A 16,158-nucleotide genomic window follows, 5' to 3' on the forward strand; every position below is an offset into this window, starting at 1 on the left:
CCCTTCATGACATCACAAAGGGCAGTAGCCCCTCTCCCAGGTGGGTGACACTCCCACAGCTAGGTGTTTGTTCTGCCCTCTGAGTCTGCCCGAGTACACCCAAGCCCTTCCAGAGAGGGGGCGTGGTCAGACACAGCTCATTTACATATTTAAAGGTACAGACACAGAAACAGCCTGTTCTGAGCAGGGCTGAAATAGAGGGGTTTATAGACATGATCAAATACAGGATCAGAGTGGATTTAGAACAAGAAACTTCACACACATGTTTTGAGGAGCTCTGAGACTTATTTAAACTGGATGAAGAGGAGGAGGATATGTCACCTTTAAAACTTTCAGGGTCATTTTAAGGCCTCTCTCTCAGTAATATGATTAATACTGGAAACTTTATTTGTACCTTTGCAGATACCGTGCCTGGAAAAAAAAAGTGGTCCAAATATGGATACTGTTTTCACATTTCATTTTTATTTCATTCCTTTCGACAATCATCATTCCAAAAGGCAGATTAACCTTCAATGACATAACATCAATAATCAAATGCACTCTCGATCTGAATTATATAACTGTTGAGCACCATAAATTTTCATACATGACTGGCAGTAAGATGGCTCCATCTGTTTCATAGAGGTTGAAAAGCTCCCGCAACAATTGTAGTATGAAAATCAACTTTATTAGGCCGACACGTTTGGGCTCATGGCCTCCATCTGGGTCCCTGATGAAGACCACTATCTGAACAATGTCGGTCTAATAAAGTTGATCTTGTGTTGCTGAAGCTGGTAAACCTGAATGGTTATGACTTGGAGTTTGAATTTTTGTAAATATATTCAAAGACAGTCATGGTTTGAAAGAGTCCATATCAAAAACATCAACAGGAAGCTGTTCACTGGTCGCTGCGATCCTTTTGGTTTCACTCTTCTCCGACCGCCTGCTTGATGTCAAAGGTCATCAAAACAGCCATGTCACTGGACTCCCCCAAGGCGGCCGCTAGCTTCAGTTGTTGGAGACCGTTTCCGCTGAAAACCTCGCCCTCCCAGACTCTGCTCTTGTTCAGTTTCAGATCAGTTCTCGTCTCCCCGACTACGCTCACCCTCTGGACCCCGGGGACCCTCACCCTGAAGCGGACCCACGAGAGGGGCTCCAGCAGGCCCACACGGGGCTCAAAGAGCACGCAGCCTTTCCTCCAGGCGGAGAAGACGCAGGGGAAAGGAGGGCACGGCTGATCGCAGCTGTTCCTCAGAACAAAGTCACACATGGGGTTGAAGTCTCCGCCGGGGGCGATCCTGGCATACAGGCCCAGCCGATACACACCGGCATCAGGCAGGCTGACGCTCACCGTCACTTTTGTGTCTGTGTATGTGCAGAAGAGGTGCCGGGAAAGCGGGATGGCGGCTGTTTTTTCCTCTTCTCTGCTGAGCACGGTGTGAAGCTCGAGGTCCCGCTGGTTGTGGAAGGTGATGTTACACTTCCCTTGCTGTGTGCTCAACAGTGCGGTCGTGTGGCTAAATTTCAACAGCCCTGCCTCTGTCGTGCGGGTTCCAGGACCGCACACTGAACCCAGGTTGGGGGGGAAGAGCTCGTCCAAGCCGGCCACCTTCCCTTTGCAGTGCAACAGGAAGTTGGCGGCATTCTGGAACTTCAAATCTGTCTTCTCGTAGTCCCGCACAAACACTGTCAGCCGGTAGAAGCCGCGCATCGGGCACAAGACGTGGCAAGTCAGGACGTTCGGTTGAATCTGAGTCGCCAGGCAGCGCTTGGCCACAGTACCTTCCAGTTCTGGGTGCACCAGTTCACACAGCACCATCAGAGGCCTGGACGTCTTCAACGCCAACTCGAAGACGCCCTCCTCCACCTCCGCCACCTCGCTGCCCTGGCTGCTTCCCGCGACGCCCAGAGATCCCGCGGCGGTCTGCAGTCCCCACGACAAGAAGGGGTTCTCCGGGATCTCCTCCATGGCCCTTGGGGTCGGACACTCGACGGTGAAGGAGCAGACCCAAAACAGAGGCGCGGTGGCCGTTTCCGGTCTGGCGAACACCTTCACGTCGTACACACCGCTCGCCGGCGGCAGCAGCTGCAGCTTCATGCTCCGGTGGGAGACGGTGAGGAGGCCGTAGGAGGAGTTGTTGGACTCTTTCTGCTCTGAAGCGCCGCAGTGGAGAAGGTCCCGGTGCTGTGTGATCTCGTAGGTGAATGTCGCAGATCTGGAGAAGCCGAGGCACACGTTCGCCTCGCCGTCGTCTGAGGAGGAAATCAGAAAAGGATTTTGAGAAGGGTTGAAACTAGATAACAACCAGGGGTCGATAGGAGATGTTGGACTGATTTTGTGATTTTAAAAGAATCACACACCTTCTCATTTCAGGAAAAAAAAAACCATATGCACAAAAACAGGAATTCACATCCCCTTGTGACATCAACAAGTCAAAAGGACAGACCTGTGACAATGTGAGCGTGATGAGGCTGAACCAGCTTGAGCCCCATCGTGAAGAAGGTTGAGGTCTTGAAGACCCTCCTCTCAAATTCCTCCTGGGTAATGGGCGCGTCCACGAGCTGCCATTTCTCCTCGTCGGGAAAGTGGGAATCTATGAACTCCTCGGGGTCCGTTAGAAAATAGAAATCATCGAACCTTCAGGGCGACAGATGGAGACAACAGACTGGTTTGAGACCCCGCTCGCTGCTGGTTTGGGGGTGTGTGCGAATCCACTAAAGAGCAAACTCAAACTTGTCACGATTGCATGCGGTGTTGCTTCACTGTTTGGGGTAAAATACAAAAAGCTATTTGCCTGATTCCTCTTTTTATTCCTGCATTGGGTGTATTTCACAGAAAACATTCGTTCTAGCATTAAATCTCCACTGAACCACCAATGTGGTTGTAGCCACCCCCCTCCCCCCCCCCCCACCCCAGTTTCAAACCTTTTGACAAAGCTTTCATGTTCCATATCCACTCGTCCTGCTCCCCAACAGGCGTCCAATAGGAACCACTGTCCTCCCAGAAGCACAGCGTTCCACAGGTGATCAGATTTCACATTCTTGAGGCTCTTGCCCTGGCGGTACCCGATGCCCTTACTGTGGCCCGGAACTTCTTGGCAATCGATGCCCACCTCTCTGTAAACAAAGACCAAACAGAAAAATGTGCTCGCTTTTTTGTTTTTTTTGTTTGTTTTGAATTCCCATCGTCGTTATACTCAATCTCAAGGTTTTTTAATGCTGTTGATAATTAATTCATCATTCAGCCAATGTTATATAAACGTGAAATGTCCAGCTGGAACTTAGAAGGGACCAAGGACACAGAATGCAGCACAGTTCTGAATGGATGTTTGGATAAATAGATGGCTACATTCTTTTTCAAAAATTATAAAAAATGTAATGAAATTTAAATGCACAGTAACTGAAGTGTATCCAGAAGATTCTTGATGTGTTTTTGTTGGTGTCCGGCAGCCAATTGGTTTCACTTTGTTTTTTTGGAGCCATGTAAACAATGACGCTACTCTTTTATTATAAAAATTACAATGACCCCAACAGCTATGTGTTCTATGGAGGGAGCCACATAATGTCAGACTCAGCTGTTTCCCTAAAAGGTCCCATAAAAAAATCCTCTTCACTGTGTTGTTTTAACTCTAATGTGTCCCTAGTCCGTCTACAAACCCCCCAATGATGAGAAAAGTCTATCCTCTCCGTCTTTTCCCTGCTCCACTTTTCAGAAAATGTGTGCTCAAACAGGCCGTTTGGAGATTTTCCCTTCATGACATCACAAAGGGCAGAAGCCCCTCCCCCAGGTGGGTGACACTCCCACAGCTAGGTATTTGTTCTGCCCTCTGAGTCTGCCTTCTCACCGTAAACAATAGGACATGGAGAGAGAAAGACAGAGTACACTCGAGCCCTTCCAGAGAGGGGTGTGGTCAGACACAGCTCATTTACATATTTAAAGGTACAGACACAGAAACAGCCTGTTCTGAGCAGGGCTGAAATAGAGGGGTTTATAGACATGATCAAATACAGGATCAGAGTGGATTTAGAACAAGACACTTCACACACACGTTTTGAGGAGCTCTGACACTTATTTAAACTGTTTGAAAAGAAAATGAATATGTGACCTTTAAAAGCCTTTTTTAGCATCTTTAAGCTCATAAACTTTTTCCACTGCAGTGGGCATTTGTGTTCAGCAAAAAAAAAACATGACATAAATCCACTCTACACATGCTGCTGGCACCAAACAGCCATTAACATGAGTAAGCTGTTGACATTGTGGAGTATCAAGTGACATAAGAAACAGATTTAGGGATGGGATGAGTACTCGCCGTTGACATCTTTACTCTAGTGAAGTTTCACGCTTTGTTTTAGGCTAAAGTAGTTCAACTCGTTTAGGGTCAGCTGTGACCAGGAAAAATGTTGTTGATATTAAAATTACTTATTTATTCAAATTCAAATTCAAAAAACTTTATTTGTCCCCGGGGGGCAATTCAAAGGCACACAGAGCAGTCAATTAACAACAGTGCAGGTAGACGAATTTTAAACATTTAAACATTTTAAACCTAAAATATAAAGTGTCAATTTAAATACAACTTAAAGCTTAAACTTTAAAATACAAAATATAAAAAGATTATATTTTATTACTACTTAGCTCGTCAGATTATCCCCTGGAGAGTTTTCATGAACACCAAAATACAGCTACAACAAAAGTGAAAACTGTATTTCAATTTGTAGCTCCACGTCTGTTGCTAACAGTTTGCTTGATGTCTGATGGTTTTATTTAAGCTATCAAGTTAGCAATAACAATGCTATGATGTTAATTTAGTTTTTATAGCTTGTTCTGCTGCCCTCAAGTGGTCAGATATCAATAAATGCAGCTTTAACCTGCAAAGACTTCAAACATCTTTGCAAATTGAAATCTGTCTGATCAGTTGTTGTAACAATGTGGTTATAGAGATGCATGTTGCTTTGGTCTAATACTTTAAAGAAAAGCCATTTGTTTACTTGTGTTTACCTGCACATCTCTGTACAGAGGTTGGAGTAGCCGCAGCACACACCCCGCCCGGTCGCTATCACCTCCTCTGGGGAGCTCACCTTCTCCGAGTGGCCGAGGTACCCGCTCACATCGTACTCTACGGAGACAACATTCAGTTCAGTCGACACGCCCGCTGCTGAATCTCTTATTTTTAAATGTGTGAAATATTTAAAGTTAAGTCAAACACTCACCGATGTTGTGACACAGCCAGACCCAGATTGCACGGACCCTCTCCAGCTCGTTTCTCGCTCCTTGAGTTACGCTTTGTGCTATAGTTTTTACATCATAAACACACTTCTCCTTCAGCTGAAACACACACACACACACACACAAAAATATCATCTTAGATAAGAGTTATAAAGATTGATGAGTGTGGAAGTTTCACTTTTTCACATTCAGCGAGCATCTACAAACTTTCAAGGAACAATTGCCACACATTTTTTCTTCTGTTTTTATGTCCGTCACCCTCTGACATTATCCTATCAGCCAGTATTCTTCAGTGTCACTCGGTGTATCGAACGAGCTGAGTTACCATTCATGCTCAAGGCTGTGAGTGCAGCCTGAGAGCTGCGATATTTGTTATATTTTCATCGCAGTCCTTCAGTGCTTTTACTGCAGAGCTCAGGGACACACAGGTCCATCTCTGCTGCGTCTTTGTTTTTTTTTGTTTTTTTTTTAAGTTAGCTTTGGTTTTATCCTGCTGCAAATGTGGATTCTTTGCATTCTGATATTTTGTATGGAGGAAGCAGAGACGTGACTGACAATACATTGAAAGTTTTGTTTCGAGTAACAGACGTTGCATGGACTGCTGTTAGTCACTCTTAAGGTTAGAGATGGTATTCATATCAAGACAAAGTTAATGGTTTTGCCACTTTGCCTCAAATGTTGCCACCTTCTTTGTAATGTAATGTAGGAATGATAATGTGTGATCATCGTCACCTCTGCTCCCGCTCTGATGGCGTGTGAGTCGACCCTGTGGAACACCTCGGAGTTGGTGAAGAGGTCTTTTCGACATCTCCTCTTCCCTGTCACCGCGGGGCACGGCGTCATCCGCTGCGGCTTCAGTTTCAAGTGCCTCTGTTCCTCGGCCTCCTTCCTCACCGCGCTCTTCTTCACCACGGTGATCGTCCTGGCCGCGCTCTCGGACGACAGCTGTCTCTTTGCCGCAGGACGCTGATCTTCATTTTCCACTGTCAGCTTCTCGAACGCACTCCGCCTGCAGACGACTTCACTCGGGGAAGCCTCTGCACAGTCCAGGACCTTGGCCGCAGCCATTGGAGGACTCTTTTGGTTTTCATCATGAACCAGAGCTCCGACCACCGCAACAAGGCTCGGTTCCCTTATTATCGGGTTCTCCTGAAGGTCGTGGAGCGCCAGGGCCTTCGCCTGCACGCATCCTTTCTGGGTCACCTCATCCGGCTGAGAAAGGCGTGCGGCGCAGGAGAAGGGGAAGGAAAACTTCTGGATTGCAACTTTAGCAGACATTATGCTGGAAGCATGGCGTCCTAACCAGAGAGAGAAAAGTAGACACTATTCAGAACACATTTGACATTTTTCTCAGATGCTATTTTTAGTAACTGCTCTTAATCCTGCGAGCAGGTAGGGCTTCAGCACTTTGTTCAAAAGCTTAAGATGCTGTGGGGACCCTTCACAAAAGATCCAAAGCACTATTGCACGCTCTGCACTCTCGGAGTGTAGCAGGAAGTATATACCATACTGTACTTTCTGTGCAAGACAGTGATGAATTGGCAATTATATCATGTCTATTCATGACCAGAAATTAACGCAAAGGTCGGACTCATTAGTCTCTGTCGAGGCTAAAAAAGTCAAAAGCCTTCACAAATTTAGTACCGCCTTTTAACTCTCTATATGTGATGTGAGGAAGCCTCAGATTGATGTCTGTACAGATGCAACTTTAAGCAAACTGTGAATGAAGTCTATTTTTACTTTTTCTTTCCTGAGAGCCATCATGGAAATCTCAATAAGGATTAACAGCACTGTATCAAAAATGTATTTTTCAAAGGACGAGCCGGGTTGGCACAGTAAACACACTGACCGTCCTTCAACCTGGACGACCCCCAATTTGAAGCCCCATGCCAGCTTGTATCTTGCCCAGCTCAAGTGTCCTTCAGCAGGCCACTGGGTCCCATCAGCTCTGTGGGCAGCGTGCTGCAGCTGACCCTGACCTCTGACTTTCCTAGAGTGCAACTATAGTGAAAGTCCACAAAAGATTTTAAAAAGGAACCACTACACATGTTGGAATTCATCCAATCCAATAAATGTTTCCCGTACAAACAATTAAAAATGTATTCTCCCATAAAGGTTGAAGATAACTCTTTAAAAATGCAGTTTATTGGATAGTCCCCCTAACAAAAGTAAAGGTAGGTAAACCCGCTCTCAGAAGGCGACATCCCTAAAAGTCGATTAGGCTTTTACTCACCCTGAGGGGATTTAGAAATGCCTGCTGGATGTTCGCTGGAGTGCCAGGCAGAGTTGTTTCCACTGTGTGTTCTCAGTGGTCCCCACTTGCAGGGGGAGCTTATATACCCTCCCAGTGGCCTGCCAGGACAGGCCCCAGAATAACAGGCCTAAAAATACTACAAAGCAGTTAAGACCAGCCAATAGAGTAAAGCCCCAACTCAGGAGTGTGACGTCTGTGTGTGTGTGTGTTTGATTGTGTGTGTTTGTTTTACAGATGATGTGCTGTGTGTGTGTGTGTTCTGTACATGCATCTGCTAATCAGCACATACACCCCACACACACGAGAGGGTGGGGTGTGATTTTGTAAATGTTTGTGCGTCAGGTTGTAGATGTCGGCATGTGACCGTATGGATCGTTGAACGTGAGCACTCGTGTGGTTGTAATTGGACGGATGGAAAAGTTGGGGCGTGAGCACGTGTTGGGTGGAGATGGAAGGGGTCGGATTCAACAAAGAGGTTGGAGGTTCAAAGAAAAGGGGACAGAAGGGTTCATGAGGAGGCCTGGCATACGATAAGTGCCGCGTGAACATCAAGCACACACATGCAGTCGCTCCTGTTTCTGTGGCACACGTGCAAAAACACACAAATAACTCCATCGAGATTCCATTTAGAGTCTGAACCACTTTGAGAAACTGCAGATCAGTTTTAAAATAAGAGATTTAAAAAAGAAGCTCTTGTGAATGACTGGCTTAATTTCAAATTATAGGTACGGTCTAATTGACATGCAATGATTCATGCAATGCAGGTTTACAACATCTACAGTTCATAACACATATTCAAAGAATGAATCCTCAAAACATCCAAATTTAAATGCAAACACAAAAAAATAACTAACTGAAAACACAGAAATTGATGGGGAACATTTTTGTGAAGTTTTGCTGATTTACACATCCTGCACATACGAGTCCGCTACACTCACAGACTCTCCGAGGTTTTAGCATGGACCGGTCAGGGCCCAGTCCACGGAGACGGGGGGATTTAAAGTGGCTCCAACTGAATGGAGTAATCTGGATATTTTTTTGAGCATTTTTTGGAGACACCTGGTGGTCGCAGGTCCAATAATCTCTCTTCTTTAAGCTCTGTTTTGGTCCCTCACAACAGTTTTAAATTCTTCAAGGAACTCTCCTCAAATTGAACCCATTAGTAGGTAATAATAATATTATTAATAATATTTAACGACGCACTTTACAGTTGAAACAAATCTCATAGTGCTATATGTGATTAACAAATCATCTATGGCAATGTACTCCCGTAATTGTTTTTTTTTTTTTTTTTTTTTTTGTATTATTATATTTTACTTTTCCCCCCCTTCTTTTATAAATGTGTATATATGTGCATGTGTATATCTTTTTTCTTTCCTTAGAATGTATCTAATTGTAATTGTGTGTCTTGGAAAAATGTTTAAAACTCAATAAACATATTAAACATAACATATAAAAAAATCTCAAAGTGCTACAATTTGGAATAAAAGCATAAAATCATCAACTGAAATAGGTTCAGGTATAATAGGTTTCACAAACAAAGCTGTAACCCTTACAGTATGCGGCGGCAGAAGAAGCTTTTTAAGGTGTAATGAGCATAATTCCATCCTGAGACATTGAGGATGATATGCAGAAGCAGTCTCTGTGTTCCTGTGATGTTTTTGTTAACTGTCTGTTCCTCGTCTGAGCTCGTGAGAAGACCGTTTAGTTTTGCTGCCCGCTCTGCAGGAAATTTTCTCCAGGATGACTTGAAACTGGCCGACCTCATTTCACTGTGATGTGTTTGATTTTTCACACTTAAATATAATATAAATCAAGTATATCCTCTGAAAATAACTCTGTGAGTCATGACTGTCTACAATGGGTGTAACACCCGAGTCCCACTGTCTGTGATGTTTTCAGAGTTTTCAGAGTCCTATCTTCACTTTGTTTACATCGCCGGGACGGCCGGCTGACTCCTCCCCTCGTGTATAAAAGTTGTTTAATTGAGGGACTAGAGAAAAGAAGAATAACATACTGTACTCACTGCTTAACTGTGTTTCTAGATCACGCTCATTTCAGGTAAATTTACATGCAGTGTGAAGATACGAGCAGAATAAAGATCGCTAGCATTAGCATGCTAACACAACAATGCAGCGCAAGTTGTTTTGGTTTCATGCTGGTGCTCAAGGGCGACATCTGCTGGATCAAAAAATCACATATAAAGCCTTTAAAAGACAAAAAACACAAGACCATTGGACGGTGCCTGATGTGTTTGTGAACTGTAATCTTTATTTTATTTTTTTTGTTAAATGTAATTTTAAATGTATTTAACCAGGAGAACCTCATTTTCTGTCTTTGAGATTAAGATTTTACAAGAGTGTCCTGGCCAATGAGAGGCAGCAGCACAACAAAGAGTTACAGACATAAAACACAGTTTAACACGTCCTGAGTCACAGAGCAGAAAGTCATTAATCAAAGCATCTACACCCTGAAGCATCTTCCTCACACACCTTCAATCTACTTTTAAAATGATTTCATCTGTGATCACAACTTCTGCTCTTCATCTGAGAAACAATTTGCAGATTTTAATTGTTGCTTGGTTAGTTGCCCTCACCAGGTCACCTTTGAAAGGGTTAATTACCTGGTAAAAAAAAAAGAAGAAACTCTGACACACTCCCAAGTGTATTTCAATCAAAGCATGGTCCAGCGGATCACCTCGTACGTGCAGCTCAGGTGCTTTGAACTTTTTCAGTTGGATGTTTTTCTCACCTTCACTTTGAACTCATTTTCCCGACGTGTGAACATTAAAGGCGCAGCGTTAATCAAATTAAATCACCGCTAAAAATGAAGAGAAAGAAGGAGAACTCGTTGATCTGATATCACCCCACAGATACATTATTACGCAACGCTGCCATATGCCGGTGTTGATCGTGAAGCTCGGGCACGGCGGAGGGATAGCCACCTCGGCTGGTGGTGGATCCTGAGCCAGCTGACTGTGAAAAGCGAGGAGTAATAATGCCATCTGGAACAGCTGTCGGCCAAGGAATCTCGCTCTGGCTTATTAGGGAGAGCAGAGGGGCAGGGAGGGATTCTCTCCAACTCAAAGAGAGGTGCAATACATGAGGAATGAAAAGGGGAACTCACTGCAGGCTGGAAGGGTAGAGGGGGAATGTTAACCTTCTTCCAGGCGGCAGCGAATTTCTGAGTGAGAAAATATGGATTTCAGCTCCTTTCCAACTTATAAAAAATACAAGAAAGAAAATACAAAAAAAAAGCATTGGACATAAAAGCATTTCCTATTCTTTTCTCTTTTCTTTTTCCCCACCTCCCACTAGGGCTGGGAAATATATCGAGATATAGCTATATATTTTCAAACAAGATATAGGGTAAGACAATATCGTTAATATCGATGTAGTTTAAGTTGCATTAAAATAACATTACAGAGGTGCCAGGTCACTTTTTCTCTGGCTGGCTGCAGTAAAAGGTCATAAACCCCGCCTCCTCCATGTGAATGGGACACTCTTTTTAACCTTTTAAAGCAACAAATATGTAACTTTTCCACCTTAAAATGAAAGTTTCAAAGGTATATTTAACAGCAAAATAACTTTCAACAGGGAGAATGGCGTCTTTCCGGTAACCACAGCGCGACCAGATCACCTGTTTACTACAGTATGTGTCTGTTTTTCCTAAAGCAGGCTGATTGATTCAGTGGCTGAGGCTAAGTAGAGAAAGAGAGAGTGAGTGAGCGAGCAGGAAGCAGAAAGTACATCAGGTTTGAATCAAAGCTTCAGTGTTTATCCAGCTCTGCATGGGTCTGTAAACCTTTCTGTGTTCTAACCTCTCTCCATTTTTCAAAAAGCATCTCCAATATTGATCCTAGTTTGAGCACGTTTCTGCTCGTGGAGCTTATTAGAAACATGCAGAGGCTTTTTAGGTCGGGTACAATCACTTCTATCTGAACCACTTCTCTTGACCCGCTTCCATCGCTGCAACACCTGTTGGTTTGACCTGATAACTGCTCTCATATCTGGCAAACCGAGGGGCGTCCAAAACGGCCGTGTTGGAGGGGTCGCCTTAAAAGCGCCTTCCTTCTCTGATCCAAACAAATCCAGAGCATTCAGGAGCAGAATCTAAAGTTAGAAGGAGGACATACTGGCTGCTGCATTGTTGTCAGAGAAGCCAGCACTTCAACATAGCATGTTTCCTTAATGATCAGATAGTAAGCTCACTTTATCATTTCACTCAGTAGATAAATTACAGATTGCTCCTTTAAGAAATTCAAAATGATCAAATTTAGAAGTAAATTTGATAGAAAATCGAGACAATTAATCAAAGCGACTTCAACCATAAGGCGTCTTGGAGAAAGAAGATGACCTGATGTTTGGGCATGAAGTGACTAAAGTTGGGTTACATCATCATGGGGGTCCTGAGTGGGCTGCTCAGAAGCTAAACACATCTTTACCATGTTTGCTTCTGACTGGAGGCACCAAACCTGTTTCCTTGTGATCTGAGGGTCCAACTGAGTTCATGTTTTCAAACATATCAGTGCACATTTTTCCCCCTCCGGCTGTTATGCAGAAGCACTTTGAAATCATTTTCTAGAACTAAGTTGGAGCTGGTGCTAAAATGTGTTGGCTCTTGTTGTTGTAGCAGCAGCAGTCAAAATGTGTTTTTTTTTAGTAGATCAAGAACAAGAGTTCATTGAACCCTGCTGGAGATGAAGTCGTGATCAGTTTCACTAAATCTCTTGCGGACCTCTGATTCTTGATATTTTTAGCTGACAGGAAGCTAATTTTAGTCATTGCTGCGGCAGTGCTGTCATGAAGCAGCAGCTGGAGATGTGAATGAAAAACATTTCCTGCACTTTTATTTTGATATCAAAGGTAAGTAAGAAGAACAAGAAAGTCGCAGAGTGCATAATTACTACTCTTGATCAAAGATTTGGCTCCCACCTAAAGACACAAATAAGAGCTTTATGAGATAGATGTTCTCAGATTCAGTTTTTGTAAACGTTGTTCTACGGGGTTTCAGTGTGAAGAACATCCATGACATCATTTAAGGACCCCGGTGAGAATCCAAACTCTAAAGCCCAGAACTCAGCTCGTTCACCTGACAGCCGTTCTTTACCCTTTAAATGAAGAATGTGCGACATGTCACACATAAATAAAGAATTATATCCTGTGTAAATGTGTCTGAGTCATGACTGTCTACAATGAGGGAGAAGCTCGAGTCCCGCTGGCTAACATTAGCATGCTAACACAACAATGCAGGACACAGGCAGCTCAAGCAATGAACAATTTGTTCCACCGCTTGAGCGTGACTCCTTCGTGCAAACTCAAGTGGAGAGGGGTTGGAGGTGTGTCTCTGGAGGAGATCGGATGCTTCAGTATGGAGGAGGCGTGGCCTAACAGCAGTTTGTTTTGGTTTCATGCTGGTGCTCAAGGGCGACATCTACTGGATCAAAAAGTCGCACATTCTTCCTTTAACAGCCTGATATAGACACATTAAAAATGTAGGGAACCACTGGATTAAGCTCATTCTTACATAAAGTTATAATAAGTAGCCTACATAATATTAACCTTATATGAACAAATAACAGAGGCCTTTTTTAAATTTCTGGTCTTGCATAATTCTGTTTTAGTTTGTGAGATTACAGATGGCAAAATGTGTTCTCGGTCCAAAACAGTTCTGGGGATTTAATATAAATGACCAACAGGATGACCCGTGCACAGACCACTCACGTTCTCAGGTGTCAGTCGGTTGTAGGAACATTCAAAGAAATAAAAAATCAATAAATTGTGACTGGGGACTTTTTTAACTTCGACTTCTATGGGAAAACAGAGGATTAGGGCCACGTTAACTTTAAAAAAAAAAAATATTTCGAGATTAAAGTCGTAAATTTACGACTTTAATTTCGAATTCTCAATTTTTTTTATTTTATTTTTTTTTAACGTGGCCCTAATCCTCCGTCGTACATTTCATCAAAGGCATCTTCAATCATTTCTTCTTATTTTTTTGTTATTTTTTTGTAGCTACTAATCTTTATTTAGTCCTTGAACTAAAATGTGTTTTTAAAATGTTCCACCTGCTCGTGAAATGCAGCTTTTAACTGCTTCATTGTTCCATGGAGCTGATGTGAGGTGTCACTCTCACCTTTTAGAGATAAATCCACGCAGCTGCTGATGACAGACAGAAAGCTCCACAACAATGGCTCGTGCTGGTGGGCGGGGTCACCAGTTCAGGCACTCGACGGGGCGCGTGCGGGCTGTCATCCACACCTGGTGCTGACGTCATGATTCTACCTTTACTGTTTTGTTTTTTTAATGTAGTGAAACAAAGTCAGGTTGCTTTTCCAGGGATTTCGGAGGAAAATTACCGGAAAAAGAGAAGAAAGAGGAGATTATTCGACGTTTTTTGTGGACAGGTGACATCATGAAAACTGTTCAGGATGAAGAAGAGGTGATGAGGCTGACAGAAAATCGATTCCAGAGAGGTAAGGTGCCTTTTGTTTGACTTTTTCCTAACCTTTCTGTCCCTTCCTCACTATGTCTTAATGTTTTTCTTTGGGAAGAGGCATGCATGTTCGCTTGATTTGCTAAAGTTAAAATAGTGAGAGATAAAGAAATATGGAGAGAGAGTGACTCCTTATTTTTATTGGACACAAAAACCCAAGAAGAGGATGGCTAATTCACACAAAAAAGTAAATTAGACAGTTTTAAAATAAGACTTCATCCTTGAGAAACAGCTTTTATTGTGTAGTTTGGCTAAGCATTGCTTTTTAAATATTTCTGAAGAATTAAAGTGCAGACTTTCACATTTGAGTGTATGCACAAAAACTAAATATACTGTTCACTCTCAGACAATCATCTCTAATACTGAACAAAAAGCAAATTAAAATGCTTTTTATTTAATTCAACAAAAAACAAAATGAGACCTTTTGGTACATTTGATGTCACATTTGATTTCCATGTTATAAATAAAATGTATTATTATTATTTGATCCAAACATATTTCTAAGAGCACTGTATTTTTTTTTAATGTGGTGGACAAACCGTAACACACAACTTTATAACTTGAGTCAAAGTGTAAATACTGGTGGTCAAATATTACTAAAGTACAAGTGGAAGTCGCTCAGTTTGAATTATTCCTCGAGTTAGTGGTGGAGAACTTGCTTTTGAAAAATACCAAAAGGCAGGTTAAGCAGATACTTCTGGATGATTGTGGTTTGTCTTATCCGATCGGCAACCTCAGGTCTTTAAAAATGAAGCCAATGCAAAATCCTGCAGTTCATCTAGTGTCCACTAGAGGCTGGCTCCAGGAACACCGGAAGTCACATACACACCACAGGCGGAAAAGACGTTTTTACAGCAGAAATTAACACGTTTATACCCTCGTACAAAAATATATATATATGTCTGATTAGTTAGTGTCATCATTGGCACACACTGTACTGGGGTGAAATTATTTTAAACGGCTCCATTTTGATTTTATGAGGAATAAGTGTTTTCCATAGTTAGGCATGTAGCTGACATGATTGACAGGTGGGCGGGATGTTTGTCAGGAGGTTTAAAACCCGCCTCAGCTCCAGCTCTTAGCCTGTCGTTAGGTTGACTGAAAGTTAGACTGAGACAGCATTTCCAACATGGCGGCTGCTGCCGATGAGCCTCCAGAGCCCCCTGCAGGAACAGACGGGGGTCTGGGGGGTCTGAAAGGAGAAACTCCAGGTGAAGTCTGAGTGAAAAATGAGGCTGTTTGCGTTCTCACATACAGCTCCTCCTGGAGTTTTCTGCAAGTGTGAAAGCACTAATATTTGAGTTTGGTGCAATTGATGTCATCATTCTGAGTTATGTTTTAAGAGCATTTATTGACAACCTCTGATTTTGTGACATGTTGTGAAATGTGGTCATATAGGCCTATGAATGGAGGATATGTTCCAACAAACAAGCAGAGTAAACAGTGTCACTGGTGCCAGAAACACATGTACACACACACAGGCAGCTTTAACCCGAACAAACAGAGAAATATGGCATCTTGAAAACACCACGCATGCCCCTCCAAATGTTTGCCTTGGACTGCAGCATCACATGAATACTTTCAAACAGAACGCAGAAGCTGCACGCAAGGTGACAACAAATACTGCATTCCTGTAATCCAATAACAAACTTAGAGAAGCGGTGTGATGTGCAACACAGGATCAGACGTTCTGGGATGATTTCCAAATGCAGGAGCTTCACAGGAGAAAACATCAAAGAGCCACAGAGAAGAACTAGGACATGTGTCTATATGCGGATATCTATAAATATATCAAATACATGTTATTATGTGTGAAACAGTTTTTAAGGCTAATACTGCAGGAATTCTTTTTCATGTCTCATATATTTCTCTGTAAGTGTAGAAACGAGAGGCGAGTGATGAGGGAATTGTTGGTACCAAAGCCGTTTTTTAAAGCAACACTATGTAGGAATTTAGTGCGCTTTGGTGTGACATATATCCAACTGAAACGGAATAGAACCAATCACGCTGTAGAAGGCGGGATATAATGTTGGGATGAATTTGATTGGATCGTTTGCTTCGGCAAAGGTTTTTATTTGAGGTCAAAGAGAACTGTTCCTGTTAGACGCTAGAGGTGGGCGATATGGGAAAAATATCACATCACGATTTTATCACAATTTTTTTCATACTGATCTTTAGACAAATTAGTAAGTTACTGACCAGTTCA

At 42.9% G+C, this 16,158-nt stretch overlaps 1 protein-coding gene across 1 annotated transcript; it reads right to left on the reverse strand.

Moving 5' to 3' along the window:
• Window positions 1–581: 581 nt before the first annotated feature.
• Window positions 582–7,575, reverse strand: ky (kyphoscoliosis peptidase). Its single transcript, XM_061063168.1, has 7 exons — window positions 7,437–7,575; window positions 5,936–6,501; window positions 5,188–5,302; window positions 4,976–5,093; window positions 2,905–3,096; window positions 2,427–2,617; window positions 582–2,232 (listed from the first exon to the last, which is right to left on the reverse strand). Exons 2-7 carry the CDS (start codon window positions 6,479–6,481, stop codon window positions 905–907), a joined length of 2,490 nt encoding a protein of 829 aa, XP_060919151.1. The 5' UTR covers window positions 6,482–6,501; window positions 7,437–7,575; the 3' UTR covers window positions 582–904.
• Window positions 7,576–16,158: the final 8,583 nt, after the last annotated feature.

Source organism: Labrus mixtus, chromosome 18 (assembly GCF_963584025.1).
Source record: "Labrus mixtus chromosome 18, fLabMix1.1, whole genome shotgun sequence".
Lineage (NCBI taxonomy): Eukaryota > Metazoa > Chordata > Actinopteri > Labriformes > Labridae > Labrus > Labrus mixtus.

Excerpts from the sequence above, each read along its gene's own strand:
- ky (XM_061063168.1), bottom strand. The coding sequence starts at position 6,481 with ATGTCTGCTAAAGTTGCAATCCAGAAGTTTTCCTTCCCCTTCTCCTGC. Across the intron at positions 5,303-5,935 it reads CCATCAGAGCGGGAGCAGAG|CTGAAGGAGAAGTGTGTTTA; the intron begins GTGACGATGATC and ends TGTGTGTTTCAG. Across the intron at positions 5,094-5,187 it reads CTGGCTGTGTCACAACATCG|AGTACGATGTGAGCGGGTAC; the intron begins GTGAGTGTTTGA and ends TTGTCTCCGTAG.